The following is a 21,449-nucleotide window of genomic DNA, read 5'->3' on the forward strand; positions in this document are numbered from 1 at the left end:
AAACATTTGATAGCCACTAGGTGCACTGTTTTATGGAGCCTTAATGTCCTTTTTCCTTGCATAACATAACAATAAATCCCATTTTGCTCCAGTCAAGATCTGGAGATAAGAATGGGCGTTCCCCATCTTCTTCATGCCCACCGGTCACCCACTGGTCAGTAGGACTGACACATACCTTGACTCAGCACCTTTCACACAAACAGGAGTGTCTGCCAGACACAATACCTTTGAAAATCAAACAAAAACATACTTAAATTAGAAAAAAAACCTTCAGAAAACGGCTACAACAACAAGCCATCAGCATAGAGCAGAAACCAGGGCTCTGGACCCGGAGAATGATAAAGGATTGTATGGAAGGTTGTGGATTCTTGTGTTCACACAGCAAGGTACTTCTCTCATATTGCTACAGTATATCAAATATCTTACTGTATAAATGCACCCTCAGGTTGACGTTGCAAATAACAATTTGTTCCCAATCGTCTTAAATGTAGGGGGAATTAACAGCTTTATGTTTATTACTGAACATAAAGATAAAGAGGATTTGTGGCCTGTAAACACAGATTTCTCTATGTTGTTTTATTAATGTATCAATGGCATTTATTGATTAACATAATAGTCACATGTTTGTTTTTTACTCCACCTTCATGTTTGCACCCTTTTTATTGGGGTTGTTCTTTTGTATTATTTGGGAAATCAGCTCGGAGAATCTTGACAAAAGCAAAGGTGTTTTCCTGCCTCCAGCAGCCACTCCCTGAAGAGCCGGCCTGCACTGTGCCAGCCTCTCAGAGGAGCAGCTGATCAGGCCACTCCAGACAGAATGTGTGCCAAGTGTGTTCCTTCAGCAGGGTCTTTAAATCCAGCACAAAAGGGGCCCCAGTTCTGTGCCCCCACACAGCCGGGGACTCCTAACAAAACACATTCATCAGCCTGACAGACTGGCCTCACGAGCTGCTCAGCTGCAACAGCCCAGGAGCAGCAAAGCCGTCTGATCTCGCGGCCGGAATAAAATACCACTGGAACCTCATTTCAAATCATCTACCGAAGGTACCGCTCCATTCAGGCCGTGACACAATGCAAGACAACGCACTTCCAGAGTGAAACAAATAAGTACAAAAGCAATACTCAAATGAGCTAATCATGTGCTCGAGCCAGGGCCTTCCTCAGCTCCTGCATAACGGTTCGTTTCATGCCCATGTTTGCACTCCCAACACATTCAAGAAATAAGCCATCGTGTAAACACGGTCTGCTCACGGGCCCTGACAGAAATCCCCCAAAATATTAACTTGCTGCACTTCCCCGGGACATAAACTAGAAGCATCACCCCAGCAGAGTGCCCCGTTTGGCCTTTTACACTTCGTTTTCCACGAGTCCTGTTCAGCTCCTGGTCACGGCGGGATTCAAAACCAACAACGCAGAAAGAACTCGCTGCTACTGACATCGGCGGACAGGAATAATCAAAGCTCACACGCGTGAGATCAGAACCTCTCCCCTCCTGTACGCACACTACCGGGTCACTGTACAGCACAGTCAAAGCCAGGATTTGAGGCGGGTGGACGGTACGGTGCTCAGAACTGAGGACTTATGCCTTGCTCCTGCGCGAGCAAAAGAGCAAAAAAGAAAAACATGGCATTCCTAAATGCAGGGCATTCAGAGTTGTGACAAATTCTAGGCCTTTGTCCCAACCTCGCTGTCTGCGGAAGGTATTTATGTATGCGACGGCCACCTCCGCTTACCCTTTAACAAAGCAAAAAGCTGTACTGCTGTTATTAGCATTCACGGCAACACTGACACAAGGCACCAGAAAAAGCTCCACACTGAGAGAGGATTATTACAAAGAAAACCACTGAAAAAACAACCACCAAGATAAAACGTACGTACCATTTCCCTCGTCTACTCCATTCTTCCTAGATGATTTCAGCACATCTGTAGGGAGAGATGCAAGGAGGTGCCTGGCTTGACCCACTGCATGCTGCTGTTACATCAGTCCGGATGATGCAGCTCATTATAGGAAAGACCACTGTTGCCGTGGAAACCGAGATGGGATACGGCTGCCATTCTGCAGCGCTATTGGTGCTCGCGGTAAGGTGGTCCCTCTGTGAGGTTCAAGGCCCCAGGTGGGAGGGGCTGGGAGCACAGAGGAAGGCGAGAGGAGAAGGGCTTTCCTGTGCCGACTGCCTTTTCAGTAACCGCTGGGCTGGGCCTACAGGGCGGTTGGCTCTTCAAAACAAAGGAGGGCAGTTTAGAGAGCAGGGAAGACAAACAGGCAAGAAAGAGCATCCAGCGCCAGGCGTTAGATAACTTGATCTGGCAGAGCAGAAAGGACAGGAATTAGTGATTACAGCCGATTTCATTCGGAGTCCTGACTATATATCAGATTGCATTTACTGTATATTAAATCTTAATCCTTTTCACGAATGGAGTGAGAAACTGCTGCAAATCTCAATATCGCTTAGAGTGTCTTTCTCTTACCTGTGAAAGGCACATGCCATAAATCTGGTCTGCTGTCCTTATATTCCTGTGGTTGCTCTACAGCGTCCCCTCCGGAGCTTGGTCGATCCTACCCAGTAAAAAATGCTTACAAAACTCCAGGTTTGCATTAAGACATAACCTTGACCTGTCATGATGTCCAAGGTCCGCCACCCTCAGTGAGCTGTACCTTCATCTGTTAGCCTGGGATCCAGATTATAGCTTAGCATTGGAGTACGTCCTCATTTTTGGCTTAATTAGGGAAGGTCAGCTGTCCAGTCCTAACCTATTCCTACTGTGGCCGTCTTTCAGTCCCAACACAAGCGCTGCCTAACACAACCTGTACAACCTTTAAAGTCCTGGAGGGTATGGCTCAGCGTGCAGCCTAGGATCGTGGCTGTTCTCTGGGGGGAAGCTGGGGGACAGGATCTTGTCCCCTTTAAGCACCTCTCAAGTGCCCCCCCACTGCAGCGACGCTGTGTGCTTGGAGTGCTTGGGAAACAGGCTCCTGTGTGCTCTGGGATTCAAACACCCTTGTGTCTCCTGCTCCCATGCACCCAAGCGGCTCTTATTTCTGATCATTTCGAGACCTAATGTACTGTTGGATGAGGCTGACCCCCTAACACACATTTCCTAATATTCTCTCTGGTGGGAAAACAGCGTTTCTGTAGTGTAAATCTAACTAAGCTATGTTTTATTTACTTATTAATTAGTAACTATTTGACTGTTTATACTATATTTTATTCACAATGTAATATTTTACAGAGTAGTTATCATAGTTCTGATTAGATTATAACGTTTCTAATGAAAACAGACGTTATTCCAAAGAAAACATCTCACAATAAGTAAACATTCTAACAAATGATCGAGCTAACATTCAATAAAAACTTTCTGAATGAGGTGATTGTCCATTATCGATCAGCGCAAGTGGACGATGGGGCTGGAGTCCCTTCGAGCCCCACCGCTTGCTCTTGTCCATTTCCCTGTCCTGGCTGGGAAACTGCGGAGCAGGAGCTCAGGGAACAGGGATGTCCACCGGAGCCCCTGTACACGGCGCACAATCCCTTCCAGCGCTCAGGGGTGGATTTTGGTGTCCGCAGGCCCTAGGCACTTTCACTGCGACGTGCAAAAAGAGGAGTAAACGCCAACTGGATTACACTGCTTGACATGATGCACTTTAAACTATGCTAATACCAGACCTCCCAAGTCTCCCGGAAGTTCCGTGAGTCTCCCAGGAATCAGCGTCTCCTCCTTGACTCCCGCAAGTGATCCATAATCTCCCGGAAAATCGCTCCTCCCCCCCAAATTTCTGTTGGCGACACCCCCGGTCCGAAAAATCATCAGCGAATTATTTCATCCTATAATAAGATCTTGAGCCCAAATCTGCTGAACAAGCCGCACCTCTGGACAGCGAACGATTGCAAAGAAAGTGAGGTGATTCAACTGGACTGGTGAGTTATAGGATTTATAGTGTATTGCATACATATCACAGTATCTGTCAGCGAATTATTTAATTATTCAATCATGAAATCAATTTCTCATTGGAATGCCCGCGATGCCGAACCACGTGATTAATGGAGCGAGTCGAGCGCCCGTCACCCCGATACTTCGGCTGTTTCTGGAACAGCCGCTAGAGAGCGCATGATTATTGATCTGGAGCACCGAGAGTCGATCGCAAGCGTGTTGTTTCAGCTCGTTTTTCCTCAGGCACGAGTGTTTCCCTCCTCCGTGGGCCCTAGGCTCTGCGCCCACACTGCCTCATGGGAAACCCGGCAGTGCCAGCGCCCCGCCGTGGATGAGCCCCATTTGGCGACGTCATCCTTCCTCTGAGGTCCTTCCTCGCGTCCATCAGTCCTTGTTTTGTTAGGGACACCAGTAGCCAAAGCAGGGACTGTGTCCCCTTGTCCAGTCCGGTCGGTGCCATTTTAAATTGACCAGAGCCCCATTATTTGCCCGATAACGACGATGAATGCAGGGCAGCCAGACCAGCAAATAATAAACCCAATTTTCTGCAGAGAGCACTCTGGTCATGGTTTGTGAAAGAGTGAAAAGGTGACTTTTTTAATGTCGTTTCTCCCAGGTACCAGGTGACGTGGGTGGTTTACGAGACTCTTCGGAGTGACGAGTTACATCACTGGCAGCTGTTTGGACCGAGATGTAGCCGCAGAAGACGGGTTAGACGAGGATGGCAACACGGAAAGTTATGCCCTCTGGCTGTCGTCGCTTCGATTTACTTCAGTTCTTCTACTTTGCAAACAACGTGTATTCCTGGGGGAATTTTTAAAAAGTGCGACGAAGAATACAGCTACTGAAAAACAATGGATAGACTTGCTTTGTACCGTAAGCAACTGCAATAGGAATAATTAAAGCCAGTCTTATCCAGAGTCTTTATTAATATTATTCCGTGCATTGTGTTTTGAGCCTGTAGGCTATTCTCGCACAAATCCACGAGATGGCACTACGTAATCTCTTTTTTATTGTTTAAAAAGGCAACGTTTGATTTATAAAGTGGCTGTTTTCCCTTCTGTGTACACATCTAACATCATGTTTTATGATTGATCATGGTTCACTATTGACTGTATCACTGAAAGGTATGTGAGTCAGTTGGCTCAGATATTGAAATTCAGTGGAAAGAAACGAGTGCCCGGTCGCACCAGCCGCAGAACTGTTGGATAATTTATCTGTCTATAAAAAGCACATTTGTGGATGACACAATGGCGCCTCTAAGACATTTTCTCAAGCTGATAATTAAGCCTGAGATTTGTTTAAAATTTCTGTGACCGAATCAGATCATTTTGGAAAATTAATTCACTAGCTATAGAACGGCTATAAATCTACATACCAATTTCAGCCACACCACAAACGTGTACATGAGCATTTTGAGCAAATTAAGAGCAAATCTATTATTGCAATGTAGTGTAGTATATATTATCCTTCCCTATAACCCAAATGTTTTGCAACTGCATAAGTCAAATATAACAATTTAAAAAATATCGAAGCAATTGTACCTTTTTTAAAAAACAATCTTCGGCTTGGCATGCTAAATCCTCACATCATTGAACTGTTTCAGGCCTGATCTGAAAATGGGTGAGGTTGAGTAAAGCTACATCAGAAGTAAAAAAGGAAGCGTAGTTTATCTTCATAACGACAAAGTGCCTGACTCCGTGTTTAATTATTCAAATAACCAAAAAAAAAACACATTTAACGCGTACTCATGCTGTGCTAGGAGCACCGGCTGTGATTGTTCTTTCAGTTTACGCCAGTAGATGGCACGTTTACTCCAATAACTATTGCAAAAAGAGGAATATGTGCCGAAATGTTTTTGCAAGTGGATATTATTTTCTGTCTTGCTTTATATCCCTGCTCTAGTTTTCGGACGAAGGTTCAATTCGGTCGTTAATGCGCCGATCAGGAGGGCTCGTGGAAAACAGGAAGGCAGACGATTTTAAGTAATGAAAGTGATCACTGCTGCCTTCGCGTATGCAAGTGCAATTCTCTTGTTATCCTCGTCAGTAGATCTTCGTCTATGAGGGCGCAGGAAGTGCTGCTACCACGCACACCTGGAGGGACACACCTACACGAGTTACGCACAAAGGGCTTGCCGCACGTTTTGACTTGGCAGCGCACCATCGGCGAGCCAATCCGCCTACACCCACCGGCAAACCTGAGTGGACCCCTCGCGTGGGCCCTCTCGGTAGGTGGAGGAGATCCACGCTCAGCCCGGTGAAAGTCGCGGCATGCCGGAAAGTAGACGGGAGACGGCCCCTGCACGGGCTGCCTGCACCGGCCAATCACAGCTCGTTACTATGGGTCGTAGGAGCTAGTGGAGTGTCCCTGACCGGTTTGTCGGCAGCACACGCCGAAAGTGTGCACCTACATGAATTTGGGAGATTTTACCGGCCTGTGCTTACGCTTTTATCTCCTTGACTCCCTCAAGGGAAGCTTCTTAGCTTGCCGTGGTAGATGGATTATATCAGTCCTTTTATTTTTTGGTGTTGGGCTGTAAAATGGATATTCGGTACAATGAGAGGCAATAAAAACACAATTGCTTTGCTGCAATTTTAATGCCTCTCGGGGTACTTGTGCATCCCTGCGAGTAACCGTAGATGAGAAATTTGGTCACTGGATCTTCGAGCTTGACGTAATTTTAAAGTGAAAGAACAAAATGTTTTATTTGCACCTGTATGCTGTTCCTGGGAACATAATCTTGCATGGTTTCACATTGCAGAAAAAAAGTATTTTTCTTCTCCATTAATGCTAAATCCTATTACCAGTCCGCAGATAATACTTTGAACCAAAACTGGGTTTGAGTGTTTTTCTTGAACACAGGCGTCTGTGCAGGCATCACTTGAAGGGTGTAACCTTATGAAAGTATTGTGCTTTTGGCATTTCAGAGGGCTGACTTGCATTCTGAGTGCATTAGTCAAGCCACTGCTGTGAAAGCAGAGATCATCGCAGATTTCTCCATTTCCAGCAACACGTCGGACACGGTGTTGAAAAAAAATGAGATTTTATTTCAGGAAAAAAATACTGAGTAAACCAAACTCTTAAGATTACTTTCTCAAAATCATTTATTTACTATTATACATAGGAGAGGATGTTAAAATCTTAAGAGTTTGTACACCAGCTTAAATGAGGCAGATCTTATTACACAAAAGGTTTTTTCTAGCAGCTGCAGATTTGACCCAACCAAATGAATTTTACCCCCTCTTTTAGCATTTTTGTAAAGTTATGGAATAACAATGGTTCTGCAAAGCCTAAAAAAATAAACGCATTACATCTGTACTATGGTTTCTGATTCCAGCTAGAACTTGGCTTTAAATGTCAGCTGTTTTACACTACCTCAAACAAAACTTTTTTTTCCTTGAACATTTCTATATAAGCAGCATTTTACAGCAAAAAAAAAAATCGGTACCAAATTTAAAATAAGAAAAAGCGATGACTTTTTAAGATTGTGAATTAAGTACACAATTATCTAACTCAATTTTAGTACATCATACCACATAAAGAAATCTGATTATAAGTTTTACAAGATTATACATTTACAGCCAATAGGCTTAGTTTCAGTACCCCATAGTATTTATTGCTATATTAGCAATCTTTTATATATATTTTTATATATATATATTTATATATGTATTTCTGTTTCTCTAGTTAGGGTAACGTACAATTAGACAGAACCAAAATAGTGTAACATCCTGGAAAAACCCTGATTTGGTTTGAAGACAATGCAGTTGACCCATGTGAGTACAGTAAGCCATGAAAAGCCTTGACATCTTCTATGAAAAAGTGTGAAAAAATAACTTCAGTTTGTGTTCCCCGCAACCATGTTAGGAAACACTAACTCTTTAAATTAACAAAAATGGTTTTTGTGTTTGTGTAGAAGATCAAACGTTTTGTCGCTTACAAAAGGTGAAAACATGCAAATTTAGATTAAGTAACACGGACTTTACAAAATGTTTCCTATTTGATGAAAGTGAGAAGCACTAAGACATTTAAACAAAAATAGAAATAAACAGACTGCTTCATAATGAGAGTGTCCAAAAGAATTGTGCTGCACAGGACAGTGGGATACACAACAGAAGAACAGAGATTCCACAGGCTCTTGTCACCAGACAGAAGGTGCAAAGATCATTTGAGAATGTTCTAACAGTGCACTTGGCATTGTCATTAACACAGGAAGTCCCATCCCAAACAGTGCAAATAGCTGGAAGGTTGGGAAACACACCACAGCTGAGCATTCTCCCGCCCACGTCGAAGTTTTTAACAAAAACCAATTGCCGAAAAAAAAAAACCACACAAAGTAGCAATTACAGCCATTAAAACAGGCCGCATGTGATCATGTTCACGATTTACACACAAATATTACGATCTTTGTTTTTTCTATATATAAAAAAAAAAAATCTTAGTTTCTCATATAAATACTTTATCCACAACAGCCGGAGTTGTGAAGAAGGTTCCCATTGAGTTGCTTGGTGGTAGCACTGAAGTGTCATGCAGCAGCCAGATTACATTTTGCAGCCTACTGTGTTGGAAACAACACCAGCTCCAGTCATGCCCATGTTGTCCATACCGAGGCTTGAGAACTGAGTGCAAAGCCATTACTGCAGTACAAATTAGAAAGCGGTGCTATTATCAACTGTGCAGCTGAATGGTCCATTAGGGATAAAACCGAGTTGCGTGATATCAAGGTTGGCTTTCCGGAGGCTCAAAATCCTCGTGCAGCTGAAAGCTGATCCAGGTGTTCCCATTTCCTTACAAGGCCAACGGATCTGCCTGCAGCTGATGCTGGATCTGCTGGGGCTGCAGTGGTGGCGGCAGCTGCAGTGGGACGAGGGCCTCGACCATGTGCGAGGCGTTGTGCTGCGGTGGTGGGGTCCCCTCCGGGTTGGACGTTTCTACAATTTCTCCATTGTAAAAGAAGTACTGGCACTGCTGAATGAAAGACTCTATAACAGACTGGTTGAGTTTGGTGTTGGAAAGCGTGTCCTTATTTTCAAAATCGGGTCTCATTAGCGTAGGCCAAAAGCAGATGGAGAGGTTATCTGCTGTCATTAGAGTGGTTTTGCTTTGCTGGCTCACTCTGCAAGGGGGGGTGGGGGGGGGAGCAAAACAGAGCAAAGACAATGAACATCCTGGTCAAAACATTTAAATGAAAGAGTAAAATGGGAAATGATTATGCTTACAATGCAACAATAAAGATTCAATTGAGAAAATCTCAACAAGTTGGGCTTCTGAAAATCCTGACCAGAGCAATATGAAAAAGTCAGATGTCACAGATTTTATTATGTTCATTTATCAAGACGGGTAGTTGGGAGCAGTTTATTAACAGCCTGATTCCAACTGCTAGATAATTCCCTTGCTCCTTCGTTTCATGGCTCTAAGAAGTGCTATGGACCAAACACCAGCTGCTTTATTTTAAGAATGCACTGCATGAGCTCACATCATGCTCCTCGTGAAGGCTTAAATATGATGCGTCTGATCAATATAGACTGTGTCAAACTGGTGGTCACACTGTGCAAGCTAAAAGGAGCATGTGAGCCATGTATAGGGAAAAAAAAATCTGAATCACGCCCTATTATATTGCCTTAAAAAGAAAAGAAAAACAGCTGGACCTGCTCAATTATATTAATGGTGGAAAATGAGGAAAAGCATTGTCGTTTTATAGATCAAGTTCTATAAAAAACAGCCCTGGAATCATCAGCAGAACCTAGACAATAAGCGAACCAAATGGGCTGTATAGTGTGAATGGGGCTGCAGGTCTCTTGATGTCACCCAGTGGTAATGAACTCAAACCCACAGCTGCGGCTCTAATTGTATCCTTCCCCTTAAGAGAAATGGGACTGCTGACCAGCACGGCACAAACTAGACTTTCCTGTGGCTATTTTTAGTCTTTTCCTGACTCTTTTCTATTCTGTTCTACGGTACGGTTTAAACACTCAGAAAGTATTTCCAGACAGTGCCGAGAAGTTTAGATACAAATATTGCTAAAATCTAGAAAACAAAAGATCTGTCTTTTTCGTCATAGACGTCACACTGACTTGTTGTCTTGGGGCTCACATTTTAATACAACAAAACACGTTGTAAATAACTAAGCCTTGGAGTCTCATCCAGTAGAAACTCTGGCATTCAGAGGGCAGAATGGGTCCCGTCCACTGGAGGCTGCCCATTCACAGTAACCCTGAGCTCTGGGCAGTCTGTCACATACTTTAAGTACTTCTGGACTGGGGTACAATGGAGATGGGGCCTTGGCTAACTGCATAACCACAAAAAGCCTAACTGTAGGCTAGGCACTTTTCAGTGTAGGAGGGGTTTCAGCTAACAACAAAGCCTGCACTCTGGCCTGGGGCATGTGTTGTATTCATCTTCATCAAGCCCATGCATGGTGTTGCAGACGTACAGTAAGAGAAGTATAATCAAGGTTTTCAAGCTGGTTAGTATTAAAAGTAATTATATAGATGGGTGGATTTAATTCACAGAATTTTTACACGGCCATCTTTTTCTTTATATGTTATGAATGCATCACACTACAAGGTACTGGGGGACACTTTGGTAAACCAGAAATGTATTCACCTGTGGTACACACACACAGGTATAATCTGTGCAGGAAAGCCTATGACCTTGGAAATTGCATTATTCCAGCGACGATCACGATTGCCACAGAACTTAAAATACAATAAAGTAATCTTATGCTATATTCCTCTTGCATTCCATTTTCTGTTGTGCCTCCCTCAGACCAGATTTAGATTGGTAACATTAATGTATTCCATTTGTGAAAGAAATGAGATGTGGGGGCTGCCTGCAGTCTGAGCTGCTCTTTAAAATTAGAATGCAGAGCTCAGAGAAAATAACCAGGATTAGTGGACTAAAATATTTTGCTTGTTGCATTATAAAAATATGATTAAGAGCTGTCAACATTAACCACAGGAAAAACATTCAAATTCATCTTCTTAAACTCAAATATTAAGTGATCTAGAAATAAGACTTAAAATCAGCATGGTGTTGTACAGTCTATGCAAAATGTTTTTAAAGCATTCTTAAAATGTATTCTAAATGTTGAATTAAACAGAGAAAACTGAGTTGGAGTGCCTTTTTTTATTAAATACCCGTTTGCTTTTGTGAAAGGAGAGACAGAGGCAGGCATTCTTTTTAAAAACTAATGGAAAGAGCAAAATATATCCACAACACAGCAGCAATTAAAAATGTTTAGCTAGTTCACTTGATTCCCTTAATGAATTTTAAAAAGAACTTGGAACAAAGAGTAACCAAGAGGTTAACCTACAGTATAGCTACAGAAAAATGTAATTGTTCTTTACAGTACCAGGCACATAACAACAATGAATAACACAGAATTAGCATAGAAGTATGACTATTACATCCAGATTACTCTTTGCAGTAAGGATATCCATCAGATTACCCCACAGGATTAGGATTCTGCGACCACCCAGAGATACTTTCCAGAACTGAAATGCTGCCCCACTGGAGACAGAGTACCTAGGCAGCTCACTCTTCGCCACACATCACTACCGCTTTCCTCAAACATCTGCAAGTATAGAGGCTCAGAAGCACTTCCGCCCTCTGCAGATACAAAGCCCTCCAGGAAAAGACAGGCTCTAATCAATATCTATTGATCCTATTCCACTTATTCATATATGTCAGGAGAATCAATTTATGCTTATAACAGAATTTATTTTTGTATCAGTATAAACATGAGATTTTTTATTTTTGTTAGACCCAGGAGCATTTTTATTGTCATGTACTTCACTTTAAACTGGTTAGGATTTCAAACAATTTAAATTACGTTTTCAGAAGAAATTAACTTACAGTTGACTCGCAATTTACGCGAGGGTTAGGGATCCCTAACCTAACCTTTTAAGATAATTCAAGGCATTAAATACAAGTATAAATACAGTGAATAAAAAAAGATGACTGTACAGGTTACTAACTAGCTCTTTTAGGAGTGCTTGAAAATTTGTTTCTGGTTATCAGGATGCACAAATGTAATATGTCAGGTATTTTCCGCTTCATTTCCTAAACATTTCAGGATTGGAAATGCTCGAATGTCAGAAATTACACTCACAAATTCTAAAATCCTGAAAGCCTCAAACAAATAAGTAATATTATTACATAAGAAATGTACAGAAATGTTACAAAACATTCTATATATAGAAAGAAAACAAGTTTATTTCCCATACCTGTTAAGGTGAGTTATGACATACTTAAACACTTCATAGTTCACAGATGGGAATTTCTTCACAATATCCTTTAAGACTCTGAGCCTCTCTGTACGGTCAACTATTTCTGTACAAAGAGAAAACATAACAGATTAGTGTTTTGTTCATTCATTACAAAAGTAAAACTTTAAAGAACACAAGAAAGATTACAAACAAGAGGAGAACATTAAGCCCACATAGCTTGTTCAAGTAGCTACGTGATCTGAGGATATCACCCAGCCATTTCCTACAAAAAAAATCAAGAAATTGGCTTGATTAGCCAGCAGCCATATCACCCTGCAGCTCAGAACTGGCTAGGCAGGTGTGAGCCTGATCAGTACCTGCGTGGGAGACCTCCAGGGAGAAACTAAGGTTGCTGCTGAAGGGGTGTTAGTGGGGCCAGTAGGGGGTGCTCACTCTGCGGACTGTGTGGGTCCTAATGCCCCACTATAGTGACGGGGACACACTACTGTAAAATAGATTCTGTCTCTTGGATGAGACTTAAAACCGAAGTCCTGACTCGCTGTAGTCATTAAAAATCCCAGGGCGTTTCTCGAAAAGAGTGGGGGTCATCCCGGCATCCTGGCCAAATTTCCCATTGGCCTTTACAAATCATGGCCTCCTAATAATCCGCACCTATGAATTGGCTTCAACACTGTTCTCCTCCCCACTCAGAGATGATGTGAGGTGAGCATACTGCGCACATTATGGCTGCCATCGCATCATGTATGGTGCACATTGGTGGTGATGGAGGGGAATCCCTATTACCTGTAAAGTGCTTTAAGTAGAGTGTCCAGAAAAGCACTATATAAGTGTAAGCAATTATTATTAATTATTGATTGACATGACAACATGTCAATCAATAATTAATAACTAATGCATCATAGTGTGTTCAATACTCCTACAACCTTTTGTGTAATAAAGTGCTTCCTGTTCCTCAGTTTTAAATGTACTTCCTTATAGCTTCCCCTTAACTTTTCTGGTTATCTTTATCTTCCTGAATTTTCCTTACAGCTTCTAAAATGTTTCCTATTAATCTAAATATTTTAAATATCAAAACAATAGTTTATCTACACCAGAATGTATATTTAATTATATGGCAAACAATAAGCCATGTTAACAATCCAACAGAATTTTACTGTCAGACCTGCTACCATATAGGTGATCCTTTGTTTTCCATTACATCACCTAGCATGTAATGGAAGAAAGACTTAAAATTGGTCTGATCTTTTCACAACTTTTATTGATAGGCGCTACATCAGCAATTTCCTATTTGGTAATACCAGTCTTAAGTGACTGTTTGAAAATGTTTCGTTAACAGTCTGTGATTAACAACTCGTTTCCTTAAGTACAGTCAGTGGAATACCATCAGCCTTTGGAGGATACTAAACCATACTTTTAAAAAACTGTACATCTGCCTATTCTGTGCTAATACTATTTTATACTGAAGTTAGTCTCCACTGAGCGTGATGCAGGTTGGCAATTCCTCCTTTAACACACAGGTTTTCTAAGTAAACACCAAAATAGTCTGCAAGTGTCCTCAAACCGGCTGCTCATCCAGATCTTTATCATCACACAACTGTTCTGATCAGACAAGTGTGAAGACGGAGGATAGAGCTCACACCTGCCAGCCTTGCATGAAAGCATGCAAGACAAAAATTCAGTGACTGAAGGAAGACTATTAACACAGAACATGTATGCACCATAATGGATTGAATGACACAAATTCATATGTGCACTAAACGATTCTTTAAAGCACTTATTCCAGAAAGATCAAGAGTATCCCAAAGATCAAGATTCTTGACCCCAAAAAAGAAAAATGTAAAAAAAAGAACATGAGGAATACACGAAGAAAGTAAATTCAGAGAGAAACAGAGCACAGGTGCCCTAATCTCTAGTTATGTCACAATTTAATTATTGTATTTCAAATGTTTATACTGAATATTTTTGTAACTGCAAGGGAGAAAACATTCGATGAAGCGTCACATTTTGTGGGTCTGATTTTCAAGTTGCTCTTTTTTCCCTGTGATTACTTTCTCATTCGTAGGATGTACAGATTCTTCAACCAGCCTAGTTAGTATTCTTTGGAGTCTTTGAACTTGTAAAATGCTCCTAATGAACAGGTATTAGAAAACCACTGTTGATCTGTCATGTTACATGATTAATTGATGTATACAAGGGTATTTCTTGAAAACATTTGTAAACTGCTACCACTGAGTTACAGCCGGGGCTTTTGTTGCATTTAGAAGTCTGAAATTAACAGAAATACATTACAGACTATTAAATATATTCAACATTAAATCCTGTTCTGCATTTAACTGAATAACTACTTAAAGTGTAGTGCCATGGATAATACATTTCCTGTAGGTTGAGATGGACAGCTTTTAATTAAAAAATGATTTACCAGCCTTGTGTACAGTTATTTTCTTGAGGTTATGGATACATTTCTTCATAAGGATACATCTGCAATGTACTTATGCAGAAAATTATTAAACTGTCTAATGTCAGGATTCTATTTTCATCTAAATTCCTAACACATCTCTAATCAATATTTAGGTCAAAACAATCAACTGAGTATTAAAGGAAAAATCACTATGCATTCATAAATTCTGTTTTTAGGAAAATGGATATTGATTAAATGGTTTTAGCTTCAATTTGATTAATCGATCATTCTTGATTGACTATGATACTCCTAAGTGTCTTTGACTGTTAAATAAATACTAAATTATCTCATTAGTGATTTAGTGCTTAGCAACAGGGAAAGTTGATTGAGAACAGCTGAAGAGGTCATTTAACCTGTAGAATGTTGTTTAAACGACAGAAAAACACAGAAAAGAAACACCATGTCATATGCAAGTTCTCAAGAAAACAACATCTTAGTGCAGTTGGCACTGCCATCCCAGCTGGACAATTCCTGGACAAAAATGTCCTCGTACTACTTGTCTGACAGTGATTTTCTTGTGACATGAAAATGCAGTGGTTGTCAGCCATAAGACCCACTGAGCATTTGTGGGAGGAGCTGGGATGAAGTGTGGCATCTAGGGCTCAGAGACCGGTGAACAGGCACGTAACTATGGCTCTATGTGAAGAACGACACAACGTCCCACTAGACAGTGTCTGTCTGCGACCTGTCGCACAGCATGTATCACAGATGTACAGCCTATATTGCTTCCAAACATGATTTTGCCTGTGACTTTCACAGCAGACGTCCTGTTGATCAACATAAGAATTTACTTCTACCATGTCCGCTCAAATAAATGTCAATAAAATGTCACTATTTCACTAGAAAAAAGATTGTCATATTCATGATCATTTACAAAGTTATTTGTTGCAGTGGTACATTTCCTCTGATGTTCCATACATGTATATAAAACCTCCTGTGAAAATTGGAAAAGAAAATCCTGAAAGTAAATGATTTGGGCAACAGGAGAATACAGGCACATGAGGGCACATTAGCCCATAAATTAATGAGCATTTAGAAATACTTCTCATCTCAGCAAGCTAGGATTTTCATGTTCAGTATATACTGTACGTATTGCGTTTCTTTAAATCAGTAAGGGAATTTCACTAAAAAAACAGACTTCTGTGGGTATGTGCAAGTTCAGTGATATTTCTCATGAGGTTTACATCCATATATTTTATTTCATTTTTTTTAGTTTTTCTTCTCCCAACCTTTTTATTGACATTAATGCAATAAACCTTCCCTCACTCAAATACAAAGGTCTACAGATTTGATTCGCATTCATTCCATAGGGTGTTTCCTGACTAGACAGGCAGAAGCAGGTTTTGGCTACGGTATCAAAATCTACAGTGCAGCTATTCAGATGACCTGCCTGTCAATATTTAAGCAAAACCACCAGAAAAGGAAAGAACAAAACCTTTGGATAAGTACGAGATGCATCTAACAGAGATCAACAGATAGGACTATTGAATTCTCATTTTCCTCTCCTCTCAGCTTGCACTGCTCACCCCTGCCAGCGCTGACAATATCTTGTCACTGCTGAAGAGAGACTGAGAGAAAGCACAGAAGCAACAATTCTGCATTGTGCAAGCAGACCTGCCACCATCTGCCTGTTTAAGCTCCTTCAGAAATGCAGCATGTTTCTACTTACTGGCTGCTTCCACCAGCTCTGGGTGAAGATTGTAAGGAATAAGAGGATCAGGCAGGTCAGCAAAGAAAGCTTTGAGAGCCCCCGCAACAGCATTTACTGCCACATCCATTGCCATCAAGTCCACACTGTGGTCTGCAAGACAAAACAAAACCCTCTGAGCAGCAAGCCTGAGGTAAAGTGACAGCTGTCATTATACATAGAGCTACTATGAAAAACCACAACTGTACATCCAGGGATAAAAATATCTATTTTTCCCCACAATGTCCAATACATTATATAAAAGGGAAAACCACACAGTCAGGAAAATGAGAAGAAAAAAAACACAAAAAGAAGGGGAAATGGTTCTAAGCCAGTAGGCAGATATGTGCTGATAGTCATTCTTTCAGGCAAACCATCCCCGCTCAAGTGTAAGATTCAGCCACCCAGTAAAAACATCCTCTGTGGATTCTAACTCAACCTGAGTGGGTTTGGAAACATAAAAACCAAAGATAAAGGGCTAATATTAACAAATTTAAAACAAAATTCATGCCTCCTAAGATGTATAATTCTTTTATCAGACTCGGTCCAGTTTCAGAAATGATTTCTGTGTTGGATTAAGCTTCCTACAAGTTAAACTGAAAGAATGCACTCCCTAGGGAAGACCATGGTGAGGGGTTACGAAAGACACCTGAATTCTTTTAGAGGTTACTTTGGCAAACAATCACAGAACATAATTTTTATTTTTAGTCATACTTTCATGAGACAGTAGAACTAAAAAAACAAAAAAAAATAAGGAAAAATACAAGAATGATCAGTACCTTGGTCAAACTGCTTCTGAATATTATCTTGATCCGTCTTGTTCCCACTCACGCGATACAAACCTTCAGTAGACAACCCTAAACAAGGAATAAAAAAAAATGTATAAAACACATTGTCTAATCTTTTGTACAGTTAGTGAATGAATATCTTTATTATCTTGATGGGGCACAGAAAAGATCAATGTGTGTTTTATTGAACAGAAGATATTTAGGGGTTTTCAAAAACTGACACTAACAAGAAACCACTGAGATAAGAATAAAAGACAGATCAATAAATAACATGCTTGTTGATTTTCTGCCTCGATCACATTGATTTAGGTGAACATGAAACGGGAATGAAACGGTGTCCTCAGCACTAGACCTTCGAAAAATGAGGTTTGGAGCGTGATGAGCTCAGATGAAGAGTCACAGCAGCGCGGTACACTTTTACACCAATATCTTAATTCCCTCTCAAACCCAACACGCACAACCCCACTGTGCACACTGTGCCTCAGAGATCACAGTGTCCTCCCTGCAGTGGTGCACAGTGGCAGATAATCGCCAGTTTCGCAGGGCAGAACTGCTTTGCAATTTATTGCAGTAACAGGCTGCACTGATACGGCGAGGGCTAAATCTCCCCTCAGAAAGAAGGATATTAGTGTGTCAAGTGGCGAGAACTGATGTGAGGGTATGAGGAGCCCCATGAGGAGCTACTTACAAATGAACCCGTTTTCGCTGACATGATACACTCCGCAGAGGACTGACATTACAGAAATGAAAATGAGCCACCAGACACTTTTTAATTGATCCTGTGCAGCAAGGTCTAATGGTCTTATTTCAAGTATCGTGGGTTTTCTTTTACAAATGTTAATATGGACTAAGACATCCTTCACATTGATACCCATTCTAGAATTAACTTTACTTATGTTTTAAGAAAACACCGTTTGAATCACTTGTAAAAAATAGGACGGGCTGTGTCCTGTAAGGACCGATTACCAATTTTACCAATTCAATGCCACAGTGGCAACTCTAAGTATGGGGTCTGAACAGGGGAAGCTATTGATCTTACAGCACAATGTTATTTTTCTAAAACCCAGATAAGTACACATTTAACAATTATTCTGCAAAGCTTTTCAAATCATATTTTCTCAGGATTTCACCACAGAAGGTTCAGCTCGTTCCAACAATGTATCTGTAAAAATCCAATAAAGCAGAGGTTTCAAAACGGTATTTGAATAATATACAGATGTCTCCGAATAGAATAACAATTACTAAAAATGACTCGAGCTGCAAAAATGATGACAAATTTGTTGTGGAAAACATAAATCAGGAATTCCCTAAAAAATCACACAGAGATGTTTATTTCCAGATTTGATTTAGTATAGTTTATGATGTTGGCACTGGATTTTGCAGTTATTTTTATGGCTCCATACTGTATCAAACAGCCTCTTCCGAGAGAATGCCCACTGTTGGCTGTATTCACAGAGAAATTTAAAGTGACATAATGTGTTCATTGTGATGTTGCTGTACCCTCAGGCAACGCACCCAACATGAAGCTGAAGGAAATCCAATCTTGCATCAAAACAGCTAAAGCCACTCACAGCACTAAGAAGCAAAGATAAGGCATGATCCTAGAGACACACCTGTGCTTGTATGAGTTCTATCGCCTCTTTTGCAGAAGTACAGTACAGAACCTGCAGCATCAGTTACTTCACATTCTTAAGATACTTTAACATGTAGAAGCTTGAAAGCACCTCATATACAGGAAAGCAAGAGAAAAGGTATTCTCAGTGAAACCACCCAAGAGTTAATCAAAGAGAAGGGCACAGGCAGTAACTACAGTAAAAGCACGTGTTGTTCCACACTAAACATACAGAGCTTTACAGCAAAGAGATAAATTTGTCAATGCAAATGGATGCAATGACTTACCAGCTTGGCAAGATCTAATCTAACTTTCTTTTAAAGTTATCCGTGTTTTGTCACAACTGTGGACATGAAAAGAGGTGGGTTCACGAACATGGGAAAAAAAGGGTGGAAGTGACAGGTCAGGAAGGTCATAAGCCAAGATTGTCCAAAATAGTGTGTCTGTATTATATGACAGAAGTTTTCAATTCAAGACAGCATTTGTACTTAAATCATGTGACCCAGTTCCATCCTACAGACACCGTAGGTGTTAGCAAAACAGTCTTTTCCAGCAGCACTGTACTATACTTAAAAATGATTCATAAAAGCTGTTATGGCTAATCCACAGGAAACCCAGAATATAGAGGATAACTGCAGCTTTCAGGCTAACAAATTAAGAAACCTTGTTTTAGTCTCCACTGTACTTCTGCAACCCTGTAAAGCACACCGTAAATGCAAAGAGAACCTAAATCTGCTGTCTAAATTACACTGTTGAGAAGCAATGCCATTGGAAAGCTGCAAAAATAAACTCCTATTGCTGTCCAAGTCACTTTTGAAGCAGTCTGAATAGATGTTAATGCCAAGTCATGTGTTATTTGCATTCCTGTAACTTTAATTACGCCTGTTGTTTTGCTTAAAAATCAGATTTAAAAAAAAATGTGCAGCATGTTTTTAAGTCTTATCGGGCCTTGTTGTCTGTAGAGCGGGTTCTTCCAATTATCAGCCTACTGCTAGCCTCTGGCTTCATTAAAATGTCAATTAGCTGTCAGACGTCATTCCCTTTCTATCACATCGGCTCCCTTCGCAGAGCAGCAAATACAAAACTACAAAACAGAACGGCCCAAGCCACTGGTTAGTTACCGCACTCCTTCGACTGGATCTGCCACATCAGAACGGCTGCATTCCTGATTTTTTTCCCCATTCTTTCATATTGTTTATATAATTACAAGCGGAAGAATAAAAAAAAACATTCACTTCTATGTTTTTTTACTGCTGAAAGTTGTTTTTTTTGCTTTCTACAACTGAGGCTGTTTGGGATGAGTGGCTTGTAAAGCAAATACACACTGGAAGCTAAGGCTGAAGGAAAGAGAAAGAACGGGATTCGATCTGAATTTACTTGCCCCTATACTGCATGTTCTATTGTGAAAGCAAGCCCATCCGCCCCTCCAGCAATTCCTTCATACATTTTAATTTAATAGAATTGAGAATGACATTAGCTCTTAAGTAATAGCTCACTGTCATACTAGCTCTTTCCCCCAATTTAAACTTAATTCAATTCTTATCAATGGGACAAGGCGAGATCTGCTGGATATGTTTGCACATTTGCAGCATATTTAGCACTTTAATAGCACAGCTCTTTTTTCGGCTTAACAAGAAAGTTTTTATCTTTTCTGTGAATTTTTTAAATACTGTCATTTCAAAGTGTGTTAGATATAATGAACCAAAACCACCTAATTCGTGAAAATGGCGTCAACAGTGCTGGATTCATGCAATAGTGAGTTGTTACTTTTAAATTTGAGCATGTTTGTTAAGTGTCCAATTAACCTGGACAGACATCATCCAGTTACAAGACCAGAGGACTTGAGAAAGCTGGAGTATGTTTTAATTCCCAACCCTGACTTCCAAACAAATATATTTTATTTTAATTATGGATCCATATGTGCTGTTATTCAAGTCTTGAAATGTTACCTCTAAATACAACACACAACAAACTACTAAAAACATTCCTTGCTTAAAATATTATTCTTTTATTTTAGGAAATTATACTGAACAGAAGGTACACAACCAAATACTTCAGAGGCTGCAAGATATTGGCATTTTATGCAAAAAAATAAGATAATTCATACAAGAACTTCAGGCACTTACAATATGTTGGAACACTGCCTAAATGGAAAATCTAAAATACCAGCAATCACATCCTCTGGAAAACAGAACAGACCATGTTATTTATACTCAAAAGATACTGCAGCAAGCAGAATTGTTATCTAAATTCAGCCTCCAGATACATTTTACAATTTGGCATGGTAACAAGTGGATTATTATTAATGGAATAATTCAACAGTTGTAATTTACAGAGTCCATACTCTTCACAGGGCTGCTTAACTAAAGGAGCTCTGTCCTTTACTCCGTTTTTTTGCTATTCAAATACCTGCCATGCTGGAATATGAGATTTGTTACTTAAGGTAAATTTATTAAAAGCCAGGAACATACACTTAATAGACATTTTAACTCATCTCACTGTAGATGGAATTAAAAACACATCAGTGACTAAGTCCCAGACGTGCAGAGCAACTCTGCCACCTCATTAAGCTCGCATGCTGTTAAATTATTATTAATGAAAATCATCCAAATCCTGCTTTCTCAACGGAAAGTGGTAACTGGCATTTATAAACTGCATTTTACGTATGCTAAACCAAAGGCCTTTTTCCTGCAGCAACGTGACCCCAAAGGTTATTGATATCTTGCTGAATCATGGTCGA

At 40.5% G+C, this 21,449-nt stretch overlaps 2 protein-coding genes and 1 long non-coding RNA gene across 6 annotated transcripts in view; 1 reads left to right on the forward strand and 2 right to left on the reverse strand.

The window, feature by feature from the left end:
- Positions 1–3,517, reverse strand: part of akap6 (A-kinase anchoring protein 6) — a 127,642-nt gene extending 124,125 nt beyond the window's left edge. Inside the window, exons 1-2 of the mRNA XM_088647624.1 lie at positions 3,429–3,517; positions 1,879–2,217 (exon numbers count right to left, since the gene is read on the reverse strand). The gene's annotated coding sequence lies outside the window, so the exon portion shown is untranslated. The remainder of the gene's footprint in view (positions 1–1,878; positions 2,218–3,428) is intronic.
- Positions 3,518–3,775: 258 nt separating this feature from the next.
- On the forward strand, positions 3,776–4,861 carry LOC148653089 (uncharacterized). Its single transcript, XR_015941591.1, has 2 exons — positions 3,776–3,917; positions 4,547–4,861. It is a non-coding gene; the product is annotated as an uncharacterized LOC148653089 (long non-coding RNA).
- Positions 4,862–6,959: 2,098 nt separating this feature from the next.
- arhgap5 (Rho GTPase activating protein 5) overlaps positions 6,960–21,449 on the reverse strand; it is a 49,108-nt gene continuing 34,618 nt past the window's right edge. For all 4 annotated transcript variants that reach the window (XM_088647627.1, XM_088647629.1, XM_088647630.1 and 1 more), the window contains exons 4-7: positions 17,089–17,166; positions 16,292–16,423; positions 12,162–12,267; positions 6,960–9,049 (exon numbers count right to left, since the gene is read on the reverse strand). In XM_088647627.1, coding sequence (XP_088503753.1) covers positions 8,722–9,049; positions 12,162–12,267; positions 16,292–16,423; positions 17,089–17,166 — 644 coding nt within the window. In that variant the 3' untranslated portion in view covers positions 6,960–8,721. The remainder of the gene's footprint in view (positions 9,050–12,161; positions 12,268–16,291; positions 16,424–17,088; positions 17,167–21,449) is intronic.

This window comes from Lepisosteus platostomus, chromosome 10 (genome assembly GCF_059453375.1).
Source record: "Lepisosteus platostomus isolate fLepPlt1 chromosome 10, fLepPlt1.hap1, whole genome shotgun sequence".
Lineage (NCBI taxonomy): Eukaryota > Metazoa > Chordata > Actinopteri > Semionotiformes > Lepisosteidae > Lepisosteus > Lepisosteus platostomus.